The 16285-nt window shown below is 47.1% G+C and overlaps 1 protein-coding gene and 1 long non-coding RNA gene across 2 annotated transcripts in view; one reads left to right on the top strand and one right to left on the bottom strand.

Annotated features, from left to right (window-relative positions):
* The window catches only part of FLI1 (Fli-1 proto-oncogene, ETS transcription factor), a 135323-nt gene extending 122840 nt beyond the window's left edge, over positions 1-12483 (bottom strand). Inside the window, exon 1 of the mRNA XM_008566495.1 lies at positions 12222-12483. Coding sequence (XP_008564717.1) covers positions 12222-12239 — 18 coding nt within the window. The 5' untranslated portion in view covers positions 12240-12483. The remainder of the gene's footprint in view (positions 1-12221) is intronic.
* Positions 12484-13342: 859 nt separating this feature from the next.
* LOC103585513 lies at positions 13343-14822 on the top strand. Its single transcript, XR_550080.1, has 3 exons — positions 13343-13459; positions 13657-13818; positions 14356-14822. It is a non-coding gene; the product is annotated as an uncharacterized LOC103585513 (long non-coding RNA).
* The last annotated feature ends 1463 nt before the right edge of the window (positions 14823-16285 follow it).

Genomic DNA, 16285 nt, shown 5'->3' with positions numbered 1-16285 from the left:
CCGGTAACGGGATCACAACCCTTGGTGTCGCACCCGTACTGGGGACCGGTAACGGGATCGCAACCCTTGGTGTCGCACCCGTACTGGGGACCGGCAACGGGATCGCAACCCTCGGCGTTGCGCCCGCACCGCGCTCAGCCAGTGAGCGGGAACCGGTCTCCACATGGGATCTGAACCCTCGGCGGGAGTGCCGCCGCGCTCCCAAGCGGCGCACTCTCCAGTGTGCCACCGGGCTGGCCTGACACATTGCATCTTGAAGCCTCAGTCATCTCTTCTGTGAAATGGCCTCTTGCTTCCTAAAAGTATTGGGGATGGAGTTACTATAAGTTAGCAATACATGATACATGCTTTGGGGGGTATGACGGAGGTAAAAGGAGCTCTCTTAATAGAGCTCCCTTGTTACTCAGGGTCATGCCTGAAAGTCTTTTGGCAGTAAGTGCAGAGTAGATAGTGAGGCCAAGGGGTAAGGAATTACATGGGATACTCCGGGCAAAAAGGGAAAGCAACAACCTCATCCCACTTTCTAAAATTTCTTCTTCAACTGACTGATGACCCTTTGGATACACTTTGAAGCTTCTTTTCCTATATGCATGTTTCTAGAATTAGAATGCCAAACATAGATAGGTTGAAGTCTCTTGGTAGGAAAATGTGCAGACCTTTTATGCTGAATTAGGGTAACAAAATGTTAAACCCTATATAAATAGTTGTTCCATGTAAGTCTTGAAGGTATATGCATGTAGAGAGTGGGGGTACTCATGCACTATTATGAAGGAAAATGAGTTAATTTTCCCTCTTTGAATGAAATCAGACTAAGGCTAGGATGAGTTCAAGTGACTCATTGACCCCTGATAATTGCACATGGGTTCATGATGCTGCTGCACAGAATGCTGTGAAAGTATGCAAAGGCAGGCTCTTGGCCCTACACATTGAGAATGAAAAATTTTAAATAATAAGTTCTTCAGTACTAAAATATGTTTGCTCCCAAGGATCCTTGGAGCTATGGTTTTCTTTGTTCTGCCAAAGGAAAAAGGAAATCTATCAGGAAGCTGGGCCAGTCCGCAGGAAGTCTCACTTGGGCTGATAAAAGGAACTGGTGTGAGGTAGCTTTGGATGCAGTTATAAGTCAATCAGCCTTGAAATAACAAGAAAAGCTATTCAGGAGAAACTGGAGCCTGGAGTTAGCCTTTCTCGATGATTTCCGTTCAACCTTGCAAAACATTCCCTTCTTTGTGTTTTTTATAACCTCCCTAATCTGTTATTTTTTAAAAATCATGTGTCATTTTATGTGTATATGAGAAAAAGAGAATAAAAAAGAGACCAAGAGTTAGAGCAAGAGAGGAGAAGAAGAGAATAGAAGGTAGAGGAGGAAGCACTGTCAGGTTGAAGAGCATGCGACTCTCTATCGAGCAGCAAAGCTGCTTTCTAGTCACTCTTTAGCTCATTATGGTAAAACAGAACCTGTAGGTTTGGTTTCACCATCTCTTGCCTGCTCAGCAGCAAGCCTGCTAACAAAGCCAGTGGTCTCTCTTACCGGGGAACACAGGGCTGAGGCCTTCTTGAATAAAGGGTAGTGGAGAATTGATCAATTTAATGAACCTGACCTGTGCAGACTGTGGATGGGGTTCACTTAGACAAAACAAACAAAGACAAAACCTGCATAGTCCTCCATACAGGGTTAGGTTTGGAGCCTGAACTATGTGGAGGTGTATGGGTCCATCTGGTGACATACCACAGTGGCTAAACTCTATGAACTTTGGAGGTAAAAAGGATTAGTTTCAGATTATTGGTTTTCCACTTTCTACCTGTACGACCTTGGGTAAGCCACCCAACTTCTCCAAAATGGAAATGATTGATACCTCACAGGGTTGTTACAGGGATCAAGTGTGAATATGGCTTAAACGTTAGAATAGATTTTGGTACCTAGAACTGAATAAATAGCATTCTTTTTCTTCTTATGACTAGGACTGCTCTTCCTCATTTTTATTCTCTCTTAGATGGAAGGCAAGCGAGTCTCTTGACCTCAGGTGAGTACTAGGGAAAGAAAGGTTTTAGCTGGGGCCATTGAGGCACAGGCAAAATGGTGGGCGATACAGTTTCAAACTGAATTGGGGCCTTTTGGGGTTCGCTGTATGTGCCCATACGTAGCACAGAACCACTTCCTGTTTTAAGAATTTTTTAAAAAGCCTTCCAGAAAACTCGTTACGAGGTTAAAAATCCTTCTTGAGCATCAAATAAGTTCTCAAAATATTGTTTTCTTAAAAGAATTAAGTGTAAATGAATCAAAACCAGACAAATTCAATTTCCTTCCAATTAAACAGGATATTTTAAAAGTCTAGAGGAAAGATGCTTGGGGCCAAATGTGTTTTGGGTTTTAAATGAGACCAATTTTTGGAAAAGAATCTAAGACCCCAGAGTAGAGTCAGGCCCTATTCTTAGTTTGTATTAACAAAAGGGGATTAGCACAGTTCCAGTGTCACTTGGATAAAATAAAAACAACCAGCTCACAGAAATTCATAAAGCACCTGCTAAGAGCTCCAGCCTTCAACCGGCCTTGCCAGGTCACTCCCTAATCTAAAACTTAGAACTGCGATTGTGGGAGAAGAGTCACATGGGACCAGATAGAACATCTGCAAGAGGTTCAGTCCTCCACATCCCCAAAAAGGAAAAGTTTATAAAGCCCACCCAGGATCAGAGTCATGTAAACATGAGAGCTGAAGGGAAAATTTGAAACCACACCTTCCTCTTCTACATGAGAAAACCTTTAACATGAGAAATCTTAAATAAATAATGAAAAAGTAAGGCGACTTGCCCAAGATCCCATAGCTAGTTTGCGAGAGAGCTGGGCTAGGATATAGGTCTCTAGATCCTAGGCTAGACTATTTCTTCTTATATTTACTACAAAATGGGATCCAAAAGTTGCTGGGATCAGCATATTTGGGATAGAATGATAGTGCCTATCCCCTTTTTTACAAGTCTATGTCTAATAGTCCCTCTTTATTTTTTACATCAGTTTTTAAAATCATAATAGTAATATATACTAATGATTAAAAAAAAAACTACAGGGGCCGGCCCGGTGGCGCACTGCTACAGTGCGCCGCTTGGGAAGCGAGGTGGCGCTCCCACCGAGGGTTCGGATCCCACATACAGACTGGTTCCCGCTCACTGGCTGAGCGAGGTGTGGGTGCAACGCTGAGGGTTGCGATCCCGTTGCCGGTCCCGGTCCGGTACGGGCGCGACACTGAGGGTTGCAATCTGTTGCCGGACATGAAAAAAGACAAAAAAAAAAAAAAAACTACATAAACATATAGTGTAAAAAGTAAAAGCCTACTTCTCTATGCCCAGAGGCAACCACTGTTAGTTTTTGTATACCCTTCCAAAAATTGTCTATACATAAATAAGCATATATATATATATATGTGTGTGCTTTTAATTTTTTTTTCTTTGCATAAATGCTGCCATACATTTTGGAACTTGCTTTTTTCCCCCATGTAATAATGTACCCTGGAGAACTTTCTTAAGTCAGTGTATATGACAATTGATTTTATTCTACATAACAGTTGTATGGTATTTTCTTTCATGAATTTTCCCTAATTTATTTATTTATTCCTCTATTGGTAGACATTTAGATCATTTTCAACTTTTGCCATTACAGAGAATGCTCCAATAAACATCTTATGCATATATCTTTGGTATCTGAGTGACCATATCTGTAAAATAAATTTTTAGAATTGAAATTATTATCAAATTTGTATAAATATTTAACTTCTCAAATAGATGTTGCTCTCTGGAAAGATTGTGCCAAGTTTTATTTCTACCAGGAGCGTGAGACAGTGATATTTCCCCTTACTCTTTCTAACATGGAGCATTATTAAGCTGCTTTAATCTTTGCTGCCCTAATAGGTTATAAGTGTTGGGATTTATTATTTTCACTTGAATATCTTTATGCACATGCTTGAGATTCTTTTCATATGTTTATTACACATTTGTATTTTTTTCTGTAGCATTGTCTATTTATTCATAGTGTTTTTGCCTATTTTCTGTTAAGTGGTCAATCTTTTCCTTACTAATTTTTAAGTCGTCACTATAAAATAAGACGTTTACCCTTTACCTTATGTTTGAGGAATATTCTTTCTCATTTATCTTTTCATTTTACTTATGGTATTTCTCTCCATGTCAATATATAAAAGGAAAAACTAAAGCTTAGACCCAGAGAATAAGACGGAGTCTCCTTGGCTGAAGCTCTGGCTTTCCAGATTGTTCCTATGATGGACTAGTACCACCAAGGGTAAAGGGGCAATGCACGTCATAAGCTGGTTGTCACCTTTGGGAAAATGTGCTTGAATATACTATACTAATAAGCCACAAATAAAGATTTCCCCCAATGAGTATTGCTTCTTTTGGAATCTCCAATACTTGGAGTTTAAAATTAGAATGCAGAGAAACCTCAACTCTTTAGAAGTCTGGAAGAAATAGCGTAGATATTTTGTTTCTGCTCATTCACATGGATGCTCTGTTGGACACTGTCTTATTACAGTATTATTCACGTTTTGGGTGAATGAATAAATGAATGAGTATAAATTAAATGATAGATGTCTAAACACAAAATGACTCTGCAGGCATAAGAATTTCAATTTAAGTACATGTTTTTTATAGACTGTAAGAACATTAACTTAAAGACAACTCACAAGCTGAGTAATTTTATAATGTTGACGTGATTGTTTTCACATTTCGGTTACATGAACGGTACTGCACAAAATTGTTCACTCTCACACTCCTTCCCAAGTAAAACCAGCAAATACTCAGATGTTCAGACCCTGCAACTCTGCTACCAGAAAGTTAGATTCCAGTAGACATGTGAAACCCACATATGTCTAGAAATTCAAGGTTAAAGCTCCCATGGCACCTGTAATTCTGGCCTCTTGCATGTGTGCACTGAGATGTGACATAAGGTCTTTCATTACCTTGGACACATAGCACTGGCTGGGTAAATGGGCCCTGCTCTTGGGAAAGCATCTCAGGGTTCAAGTCTACATTCTCTTTGATATGGCTTTAAAAAAACCTAATCGTACTCTGGGATTTTAATCATAAACTAAATGGCAGACACATTGTTCCCCAAAGATGGGAAATATCTTAAATACTTCAGTGTTTTAGTTAGTTTTTGTAGGTATGAGCAATTTTGAAGCTGCTGTAGTGTTAATATGAATTTTCTACAAATTCATCTGAACACTCAGTCTCTGATCCTACTTGCAATGATGGTGTCAGGTCTCTGAGTCTTTGGTTTGCTTGGGTGAAATGTCAGTATTTCTAACTGAGGCGATGGGCCCCGCCAACCCATGGAAAGATGTCAGACCTGCCTGAATTTACATAGAAATTTGATATGAGTTTCAGAGGAACAAATTTTCCTTTTGTTTCTTCTCAATTATTATCTTCTGACTCATTCTCAAAAGGAACTAAACTTGTAGCCCAGGATAGAAAGCCCAGTTGAAAAGACAGTTGTGCTAAAATCCCTAGGACACTGGGGAAGAAGACACATTTGACGGGGTGGAAAGTATAATCACGTTATTATGAGATATGGTGAAACAGGCTTTCTCCTCCCTGTCCTGATCCCATATTTAATAAACAGATGTCTTTAAAGAGAACTGATAGCATTCCTGATTGCCTGAACCTGTCACTGGTTGTCTAATCCTGACTGCTGCTCACTTCTCCTGGGGCCTCGGATAAGTGACGGAGTCACACGCATCTCCATTACCCACGGAGTAGGATGGGAGTGGGAAGCTCCCGAGAGACTTGTGCAGCTCCGCAGATCATCCCTCTGTTCAAGTGTTTTGATTCTCCCTTTCTATATAGACCCAAGTTCTTTGTTATAGAATTTAAGGTCCTCCGTAATCTAGTTCCATCCGATATTTTCACTCTCACTCTCTCCTTCACATGCACCCCTCCCTCCCCAAAGTATTCCACTGTCCTAGAAAGCCCTTGACCACATTTTCCTGTGCAAGTCCTACCTGACCTTCAAGGCCAAAGTCCAGATCTACTTATGCCAAGAGGCAGCATGCCAGTGTGTACAGAAAAAGCAGGTATTGTGGAATCATTGAAATCCAGGTCTGTCACTTGTTAGGTGTAATCTTGGCCAGGTTGCCTCCCCTCTCTGAACTTTCATTTCTTCCATATAAAATGGACATGTGATGCTATCACCTCCCATAGGGCTGTTGTGAGGATGAGATGTCAGAGTGTATGTGAAAGTGCTCTGCAAACAGCAAGGGACTACATAAGATCTTTGTCTTTTCAGTTCAAATTGCCCATTCCTTCCTCAGGGCTATCATTACATCTATTGCATTCTGCTGCGCACACACACATGGGTTATCCTTTGGCTAGGTCTCCTGGGCAGCAGTCTTTTTGCCACAGTGTTCTACCTTCACAGAACTTAGCTGCCTCATTCAGTGCTGCATAACAGTCATGCAATTGCATTAATACAGTGGGTCGGTTTATGATGCCCATGAGGCCAGCTATCTTTGCACAGAAAAGGGTTATTCTATAGATCACCTAATGCTGTTAAACTTCTAAGATATTGGTATGCAGGGTGACAGAGTGGGGATAGATAATCCCATCCATTGCCTCTGGGGAAACATCTCAAAGTGTAGCACAGACTACTCATGGCAAGTCTATCAGGTCAGTAGCGGAATGATAATACATGAAGAACAACATCACTCGGTAATACCATCCCACTGATAAATTAATACATGAATGGGATGAACGCTATAGATATGACCTCAAAGCAACAGAAAATGAAACAGGGTGTGGTCTTCTGCAGAGGAAAAGACACCTGCATAGCTCTGAGATTACTATAAAAGCTATTATGGCTGGTTGAAGGTATTGGGAGGTGTGTGTGTGTGTGTGTGTGTGTGTGTGTGTAATGGCCAATGCCATTTAGCCTATTCAATTTGCTACAAAACAATAAGCAAAAGATAGACTGAGAAAGACTGTTCTAAGGACAGGCCAAAAAGAAGAAAGTCATGTTATCCAAAACAAAAACAAAACATTATTCCATACCTACATTATGTAGCTGGTTGTCTAAAATGAAGGAAAATAGTCGATTTTCCATTTTAACTCAAGATAGTTGGTCCCTAATTGAAAACCTGTATGTTATGCTTCACATAGAATGAGATTTCTCCCAGAGAAGACTAGGACTTTGCCAATGGCCTGAGTGTTGACTTACCAGTTGGGGCTATTTCCTGAAGTTTGAGGTAGGAAAAAGGCCCTGATCCACTAGAAATCCTGCCTAGTGGCTCAACATAAAAATTTTCCCGTTTTTTTTTTTTTTTTTTTTGCTGGTGGCAACTCAGTACTGACATTACACTAATGCTACATTTCTAGAAAAAGGTTTGGTTTAAATCAACCACTTTTTTAAACCAATGCCAAGTTAACTGGTTAACCCCAAACAGACGGAGAAATCAAAATCCTAAATCTTATTTAATGTGGTTGTTAATCAAGACCTTCTTACTACATAGTTTGGAAGAGGGATCTATAAGATATGTTCTGATACATCTGAATATACTTTATTTAAATAGCCAAATATTCAATTATTAAAAGAGTTGAAATAGGAATTTAGCCCACCTGTCCATGGTTGATAGAAGGGCCTACTGGTTACTTAAGTAAAATGCTATATTTTTGGTTGTCACAGGGTAGTGGAGACTTCGTTTTACCGGTCTACAGAAAAAGAAGAGTTTATTTTGGAAAATAGTTGGGTAAAAATCCTATCTAAAAACTTGGAATTTGTTCTTTTCTTTAAGAATGGAAATAATCCAGGATTGTAGAAATACATTTTTCTTTAAGTAACGAAATGATGTTTAGTCCAAAGTGCCAGGTTCTGTATGATTTTTCTTTTAAAGGCTTCTCTCTCTGTCTCTGTCTCTGTCTTGCACACACATGCACTGCCTCCAGGATTCTATAATTAATAACAACGTAACAAAAGAAAATGATATTTCCATGATATAGTGGAAAGAACATGGTGTAAGGGTTAGGAGCCCTGAACTTTTTATCTTGACTGTCAGTAGTTAGCTGTGTGATGTTGGACAATTCATTTAATACACTGGGCCTCAGTTTCCTCACCCTTAAATTGAGACTGTTAAGCTAAATACTCTCTAATGCTCCAAAGTTGCCAACCTATAAACTTGAATTTGAATAGCAATGAAGTGAAAGGAAGCTTTTCTGTAGAAATTATTCACACAAAGCAGGATTCATCATTTGGTTATTACTTCTGGGGAGCAATTCTGTGGGGTCATGGGGACAAATAAACTGACTGACTCTGTCTTGCTGGGAGTTCTCATGAATCTAGGTGATATGAAGGTTAGAAAGTAGTGGGGGGTGGTAGGGGGAGGTGGCATCACCTTCTTGAGGACAGAAGTCAAGTGTCTGTTCCCCAGACCTCCTGCAGAAGTTTTCCTGCCCTGCCAGCCATAATCTGGCCTCCAGGGCCTGTCTGACGCACTGACGCTCCTGGTTTGCAGAGCCTAGCAGTGCCCAAGCCTTTCTTTGGCATTTCATTCTCTCGTCACTCACTGGTCATACGCTGCTGCACTGCTCCAAGGTAAGGTCGGAGACTGATCATATCTCTGCTCTACTGCGACTTTGTTAGAGGCACTTTCCCTGACCGTCCTGGCTACTGTAGCTCCATCGCTTCCTATTTCCTAATCTGCTTTACTGTTCTTTAGAAGATACATCACCACTGGACATAGATTTCTATCTTTCTTTATGTGTCCATTGCTTCCACTGGAGTGTAAAAATTCTCAGAGAGTTTAAATCCCTGTTCTATCCTCAATACATAAAGCAGATCCTTGGAACATAATAGACACACCATACATATTTGTTGAATTAATGAAATAGACATTATGGTAAATCCAGACATGTGATCTAATTTTCCAACCAATCAATCCCCACAAGCCTTATCCCAAAAGAGAAATTCAACTAATGTGTATCCAGCTAAGGTAGCAGACTTTATTTAATCCTTACTGTGAATTGTGGCAAAGAGGTGCTTTGGCCCCATTTTACAGATGAAGAAACTGAGACTCAAGGAGTGAAGTGCCTTTGCTGTAATAAGGCACACAGCAGCTAAATAGTAGAGCTGAGAATAAACCCAGGTTTTCTGACTCTAAGTTGGCTGTTCATTTCCTCATTTCCCAATTTCATTCACAATGTCTGCATCTTTTCTGTTTCCCCATCTTTAATAGTGCCACACGCATTGAGTCAAGTTTCCATAGACGAAACTCAGTTGGATTAAACTGAAACCTGCCTAGAACTAAGATGCAGTTTTTTGAAACCAGGTCATTTCTTAGAGAAGCAACCAGTACCACGTGCTTTTCAACACTGATAATATCACTGTGGGGAGCAGGGGTGGGGTAGGGTGTTGTTTAATATTGCAAGTTAACTTATCTGTGGCAAAAAAAAAAAAAAAGAAGACTAACATGACTCCCACAAACTTTGGTGCTCCCAATGTGATGCTCAGAGCCTTCCCAGGAGACATTCTTGGAAAAGAGAAGAGAACATAATACAGAAGGACTTATCATAACAAGGGCAACAAGAGTCAGATTTTATAATCAGAAGGAGTTCTGCAAATTACGAACAAAATAAAGAGCTTCTGTGAAGAAATACAGACTTTCCTGGCTTCCTCGAACAAATACCTTCTGAGTGCTGAGACCCACAGGTATTTTGAAATATAGACATGCCTTATATTTGGGGAAGAAATATGCAGGTGCATAAAATCACATCCCAGAGTCACTCAAAGCTGAGTTTTTTCCAGGCTGTTCAAACTGGGAATGCACATTGTGGAGTTGTGTCTATAAATTAGATTCAGTCTATAGCATCTTCAGACCTCTCAGTATAGAAATAGATTTAGTGGTCATATAGGTAAGAATTCTTGCAAGAGCATATGAGCATAAAATTTTAGGAATAGAGAGGGTTGGAAAGATACTATAGTAGAGATAATTTAGTCCCACCGTTCCATTTTTACAAAGATTATGAGGCTCAAACAGCTGGATTGTGTATGGATTGTGCATTCTTACAGTGAGACCAGAAGTCAGTCAGCCTCCCTCTCAGTCCACTGTCCTCTCCAAGCTCAGTGTTTGAACCATTGTGGGAGCTGGGTCTCGGAATCCCAAGATCCAAAGGTCACACATGGATAAGAAACTGTGGCTTTCACACAATTTAAATACCAAAGTATGCACTAAAGACTCAACCCTTCAGAACTTTGGGGACTGAAAATAACTTGAAAAGCCACTGCTCTGTGGGTGACTCTGCATAGCCAGGTAACCTGGGTGAGAGACAAGTGTGCTCCTACGAAAGGTGTGCAGGGGCCCGCAGGCTCCCAGGACCCACACGAAAAGAGAGGACCTTTACTCTGATCCTTGGCAGGAAGTGCCAGGTTTCTGGTTTTAGCCTGTTCTCACTGCCTGCCATGCCAATCCCTGTGTGTGTATCTGAAGATGTTAGCACATCCTGGGTACACAGACCACAGCTTCCTCCCTGTGCTTAGGGCCTGTGCTTAAAGGTCTAACCAGTGTGGAGATATTGCTTCACTTCTCCTTGGGGTGTCCTGATCAAGACCCCGGAGCCATCTCGCCACCCTTCCAGATCAGAGAGTGGCCTTTGGGGTAAGTGGTAAGTGTCTTGATGGGGGGGAGGGGGGCAGTTTTCTAGAGGGGAGCATTTCATTACTAAACCCAGGGATACAGAGACACTTGCGTGTACACATACCAACAGGAAATCAGCATAAAATGGCCCAGTGACCCCCACTCCAGGGTCTCTACAGGAATCCTCTCTCACCCATTCCCTTCGTTCGCCTACTCACTTCATGTTTGAGGAACCCAGACTCTTACAGGCTCCCTTTAACCCATTTCAATCAGCAGTCTCATCTCCAGATTTTCAAGTTCCTTCAGTTGGTGCCTTTTACCTAACTCAGCATATTTCAAACTTGCAGAAAAAAAAAAAAAAAAAAAAAAAACTTAGGAAATAACCTCGACCCCACCCAGATGATAAAAATCTCTTGAATTCTCTAAGCCCAACATCTTAGCCTCCTCTCACTCAGCCCTGAGAAGGGAGTTGATTCCTTTGGGTTCTGGGGAATGGCGGGCTCTGCCAGTCCCCACCTCACCAGCCTAATAGTTTTTCCAGACAAACTCCTGCTTGGTGTTAGGCAGCAGCCTCGCAGCAGCTATCTCCGGGTCCCATTCATTCCCGTAGGTCCTCTAAGGCCAGTCACGTTAGGGGGTGTCCCTCCTCTCTGTTCCTGGCCCCACTTCCTCCTTTCAGAGGGAGCAAGCAGTCAACGCTTCTGAGTCTGACACGGGACCCAGACCCTCACCCGTCCCTTTGGGCTGCACTTTCCAACCTAGACTCCTGCGTGGCGGCGAAGGTAGGGGTGGGATTGGCCAGGCAGGCGCTGGGGCCGCGGCTCTGAAGGGCACGGGACCCTCTTTGAACAGGCAGCTCCGGGAGTCCTTCCCCTGGAGCAGGCGCAAGCCTGGGCGCGGAGAGCCAGGGCGCGGGGCAGCTGCGCGGACCGAGGCTGGGGGAGGAGGTTCCCCGCCGGAGAAGCGGTGAGGCCGGCCGCTAGTCCCGGGGAGCCGGCGACTCCGGAGCGCCGAGAACACGGCCACGCAAGGACGGAGGGAGGGGAAACCAGCCTGCGCTGACATGTAAACAGGGGCTTCCATCTGGAAGAACCCGCTCCGACAGAGCCGCAGACACACTCGCTTGCACCCCATCCGCCTGCAACGAATCCACTTACCCGCCCCAGGGCCCCCCGGGCAGGGACCCGAGCCGGCGGCTACTGCAGCCTCCGCCCCCGCCGCTTTCGGCCTCTGGCGAACGGAAGCCGGCCTCCAGGCGAGTGCCCAGCGGCGGCAGTGTGGACCCGAACGTCTCCCGCCCTTGACTCCAATCCGCGCCCGGGGTCCCCAGGTTTCAAGCCGCCCCCTCCCGCAGCGTGGTCCGCAGCGTGGCGGGAGGGGGCCGGGCTCCACTCTGGGGCGGGGGAGAGGAGGAGATCGCCCCTGGTGGGGAGCCCGGCCGGCTGTCCCGCGAGCGGGACTCGCCACCCGACTGCCTGCCGGAGGAGACGGCGCGAAGCCGGGGCGCGGAAGGAAGGCAGAGCGGCCACGTCTTCCGGGACCCCGGCGCCCCGCGCCCTGCCCGCCCCGCCGCCCGGTGACCACTGCCCCGCTGCTTACCTTAATAGTGCCGTCCATTGGGCCAAGTCTGCAGCCGAGCCCCCCAATATTCCACACATTGACCCGGTTACAGCCTGACCTCGCAGCCCCTTCGGATTAGCCCGGCGCGGCCTCCCTGGCGCCCGGGGCCCTCCCTGCGTGCCCCCTGCGAGCGCCCTGCCCTCGCTCCCCTGTGCACGTTTGTTGTTGTAGCGGAGCGAAAAAGAGACAGTTAACCGGATGAAACTTTTTTTCAGCTAATTTTGGGAAGTGACTTCACTTTGCAAATCGGGGAGGAAGTCCTATCTCTCTCTCTCTCTCTCTCTCTCTCCTCTCGCTCTCTCTCTCTGCTCTCCCCTCTGCTCTCCCTGGTCCTCCCTCCCCCCACACCCCCTCGCTCTCCCTCCGCTCGGCTGCTCCTGCTTTTCGCATCACACGCTACATAAATATACGCGGAGATGCCCTGATACATTCATGCGCTGCGCACACAGGATACTTGCTCCTGGGAGATAAGAGCCAGCCGGGAACAATGACGGGGTCCACGCCCAGCGTCCCAGCCCCGATTCCCGCAGTCTGCAACCTCTTCCCCCGCTCCCCACATCACCTTCCCCCCAAATCCAAAGCCAAAGCCTTTGGCCGCTTTCCTCTTCCCGAGGCCGTTGGCCGAAGGTGGCCCTCCTGACTCATTCACTTTCCGTTTCTTCCCACAGATAACGTTCATGAATGCTTTTTCCAGCCGGAGTCCAATGTGGGGGGCTCGGGGGCCGGCGGGAGCGCTTACTGGGGCTGGGGATAACCTGGCGCCTACTGTCGGGGAAGATCCGGACACAGACCGAGGCAAACAAACCATTAAGAAGCGCATCCAATGGGGTTTTTCCACGAGGTCCCTCGGCTGCGGAGTCGCGGCGGACTCCCGGAGCGGCTCGTTCACGCACCCGCGCCATGGCGGGCGCGGACCCCACTCCCGGCGCATTGTTAGCAGAGGGACGACCTCCGGCCGGCGGCGCGCCTCGACCCGCAGCTCCTGGAGCCCGCAGAGGGCGGGGACCGGCGGCGCCCTAGGCCACCTACCCGCATCTTATTGGGTCAGACCCCTACTGCTGACCCGGGCCCGACGGCACCCGGGCCGGGGTCGCCTTTCCAATCCCACCCGGCCCCCAAGGAACTGACACTACGGCGGGACGTTCCCTCCACGCTGGTCAGCAGGTCCCTGGGGCGCAGCACGCAACGGCGCGGCACAGACCCAGACTTCTCCCCGGGTGAAACCCGGGGGCCCGCGCTCCGGACCGTCTTCCCCACCGGCCGCGAGGCCAGCCTCCCTTCGGTCCACCTCGCTGGTCCGGCCCACCCGGAGATCTCCGGTCCCCCCGCTGGGCCGCCGCGCGATCCAGATGGGGAAGCTCCAGGAGCCCGCGAGCTCTCGGCCTGACTCCCTTCTCCCCGACCTCCAAAACAGGTTACCTTGTTCACGCTCTCCAGAACACGCTTTGGACTTTCTCACTTTTATTTAAGAGTCCGCCCCGGAGAAAGAGGGAAAAAAAATCCAGAGGAGATCCAAGTCAATTGGAAAGAAAAAAAAAAAAAAAATTCAAAAAGGTGTCCACAGCGGCGAAAAAAGGTGACTTATTAATTCTTTATTTCTTCGGGAGCAATTGAGCCCAGAGCTCGCTTGCCTCCCTCCCTCCCCTCCCCCCTCCCCCTCTCGAAATTAGTCTCATCAATTCAGTCCAATTTTGGGTTCGAATACAGACACGGGTCTGAACGTGACCAGACCTGGAGTGGCGGGTGCAGTCTGCCAGCAATTGAGACTTGGTGTGCGTGTGGGGGGTGGGCTGGGGTGGATGCTGGGATGGGGGCCGGGCCGACCACCCCCCCTCCTGTCTGCTTCTCAATCCAGGGGTCTGCTCGGGGGCTCCCCTGGGACCTCCACATCTGGTTACCGCTAGCGGGGTCAGTACCCCCCTTTGCCTGGGGCCACCAGTTCTGGAGTTCAATTAAAAGAAATCAGGCTTAACCCTTTCCTTCCCTCGGCCCAGCTGCCCGTCCTCTCGCTCTTCCCTTCAGCGTTTCCACATGCTTTCCAGAGAGGAAAGAGGTTAAAGGGAAAGGAAGAATGAATTACATCCTTTCAAACCCCAAATTGTTTCCTTTTCAGACCAGACTGCACCGACCTTCAAACGACAGCAGAGCTTTCGGGAGGGTGCGGGGAGACCGTTTCCCACCCGGACCTCACCAGAAACCCGTGCACCCCCAACCAAATTACTCTGCTTTTCACCAGAAAGGACTCCAACTCCACCACCCAGAGGCCCCCTTCCTGGTGCTGGACTATCACAAAGGCCATAGAGACCATTAATGGCCACCCCCCAACGTGGCAACTACCCACCCCCCGTACACACATTCCTCCTAGTGCTTTAGAAGACACCTCTGGGGTCAATATGATCGTGGCTATGTTTCTCTTTCCTGGCCCAGCAAATGACAGATTGTCTTCACTGCACCGATCAGGAGTTACCCCAACATCCCTAGCAGCTCCCCGCTTTTAGCAACAGCTGCCTCTCCCATTGGAAGCGTTCAATATGAAACTAGATTAAAATGAGGACTTGCCCTCCCATTTTAGCTGTGGAACTCAATAGCACTTTCTGTTTCTGCCTGCAAAACCAAAGCCATGGTAATTTCATAATTTTGAAGTCAGGGAGGGCGTGGGGAGGCTGGCATAGGCATCAGCCTGTGCATAGGCATCACTGTCCCGTTGTGACTCACCGACTGACACTGGTGCCACGGCCTTCTATTTACCAGCCCCTCCATGAGGAGCTCCTGTCCATTCACAGGTGTCTTCACCCAGAAAGAAGAAGCCCCCTATGTCTGAACAGGTCTCTGAGGGACTATCAGATTCCCTCCCTCCCAGATTGACATGCTGGTGGGCAAGTTTGCCCTGCTTATGTAACTCTGGGTTTGATGCTAACTCTAAGGCTGCTGCTGCTTTTTTAAATCCTGAAATTGTTGGGGGGGGGAGCCCTAACCAAACACAACAGTAAACAAGTCTGCCCTGTTTCATGTGGTTACCACCAGACATCTGGAAAGATGGTTTGATCCTGGCAGCTCACATTGTTTTCACGAGCAGCCAAAGAGAATATTTCAAATGTTTGCATTGAGACAAATTGATAGAGAGCCTGCGGTGAGGCCTGCTACAAATGAAAACTGTCTTGTGCTGGGAGGGGGCTCCCCCTTCCCTGTCCTCTCCCTCCCTCTCTCTCTCTTCTCACCCTCTTCTTTCCTCTCTTCTCTCTTCCTTTCTCTCCCGCCTCCCCCCTTTCCTTGTCTACCAGCCTAGCTTGGGGACAGTTGCCAGGGCCCACACACTTGTGCACACCCTCTTTCCTGGCTCGCCAGGGACTGCCTGGCCTCACTCTTTCCCAGACTGGGCAGGGCTGGTGACCAGGAGCTGGTACGAGTACCATCGGAGCCCGTTCCACCAGCCCAGGCTGGCTTTCAAGTCAGGGGAAGCTCACAAGCCAGCAAAGCATTTAAAACCAAAGCTACCTACTAAATAAGAAGAAAAAAAACCTCCACAACAGAACGGCCCAGCACACATTCTTAAGTCTGGGGACACTTACAGAAAGCGTGCACATGAGGGTGAGCATGCAGAAAATATATGGATTTGGAGCATTTTCATTGGAACGTTGGTGAGATGACTTGCCTCGCACTATTCGCACTTGACAATATTTTCAAAGATGAGGAAGTCCTGCTTCCCCCGGGAGGGGAGCGGCGGGGAGAAACGTGTCTTGGCTCGCTCAATGTCAGCCCTTTTGACCCGGTCAAGACTTTCCAGACGCGGGCTTCCCGGGTTCCTTCGGTCCCAGCCCGGGTTGGGGGTGGGAGGACGCGACAACCGGAGCCGGCTCCCGGGGGTGCCTCCGGACCCCGGGGCGGCTGCGTCACTTGAAACTCCGAAAGATGCCAGGCCTGGCAGAGCGTCTCGGGAGGATCCTTCCTCCTCCGTCCTCCTTCCTCCCCCCAGCCCCCCGGGGTCCAGCGCGGCCGCAGCGGGGATCCGAGCTGGCAAAGCGGGAGCGGGAGGGCGGCGGCGG

Source organism: Galeopterus variegatus, unplaced genomic scaffold, assembly GCF_000696425.1.
Source record: "Galeopterus variegatus unplaced genomic scaffold, G_variegatus-3.0.2 Scaffold247, whole genome shotgun sequence".
Taxonomy (NCBI): Eukaryota; Metazoa; Chordata; class Mammalia; order Dermoptera; family Cynocephalidae; genus Galeopterus; species Galeopterus variegatus.
This window is presented reverse-complemented; position numbering and strand designations above follow the sequence as displayed.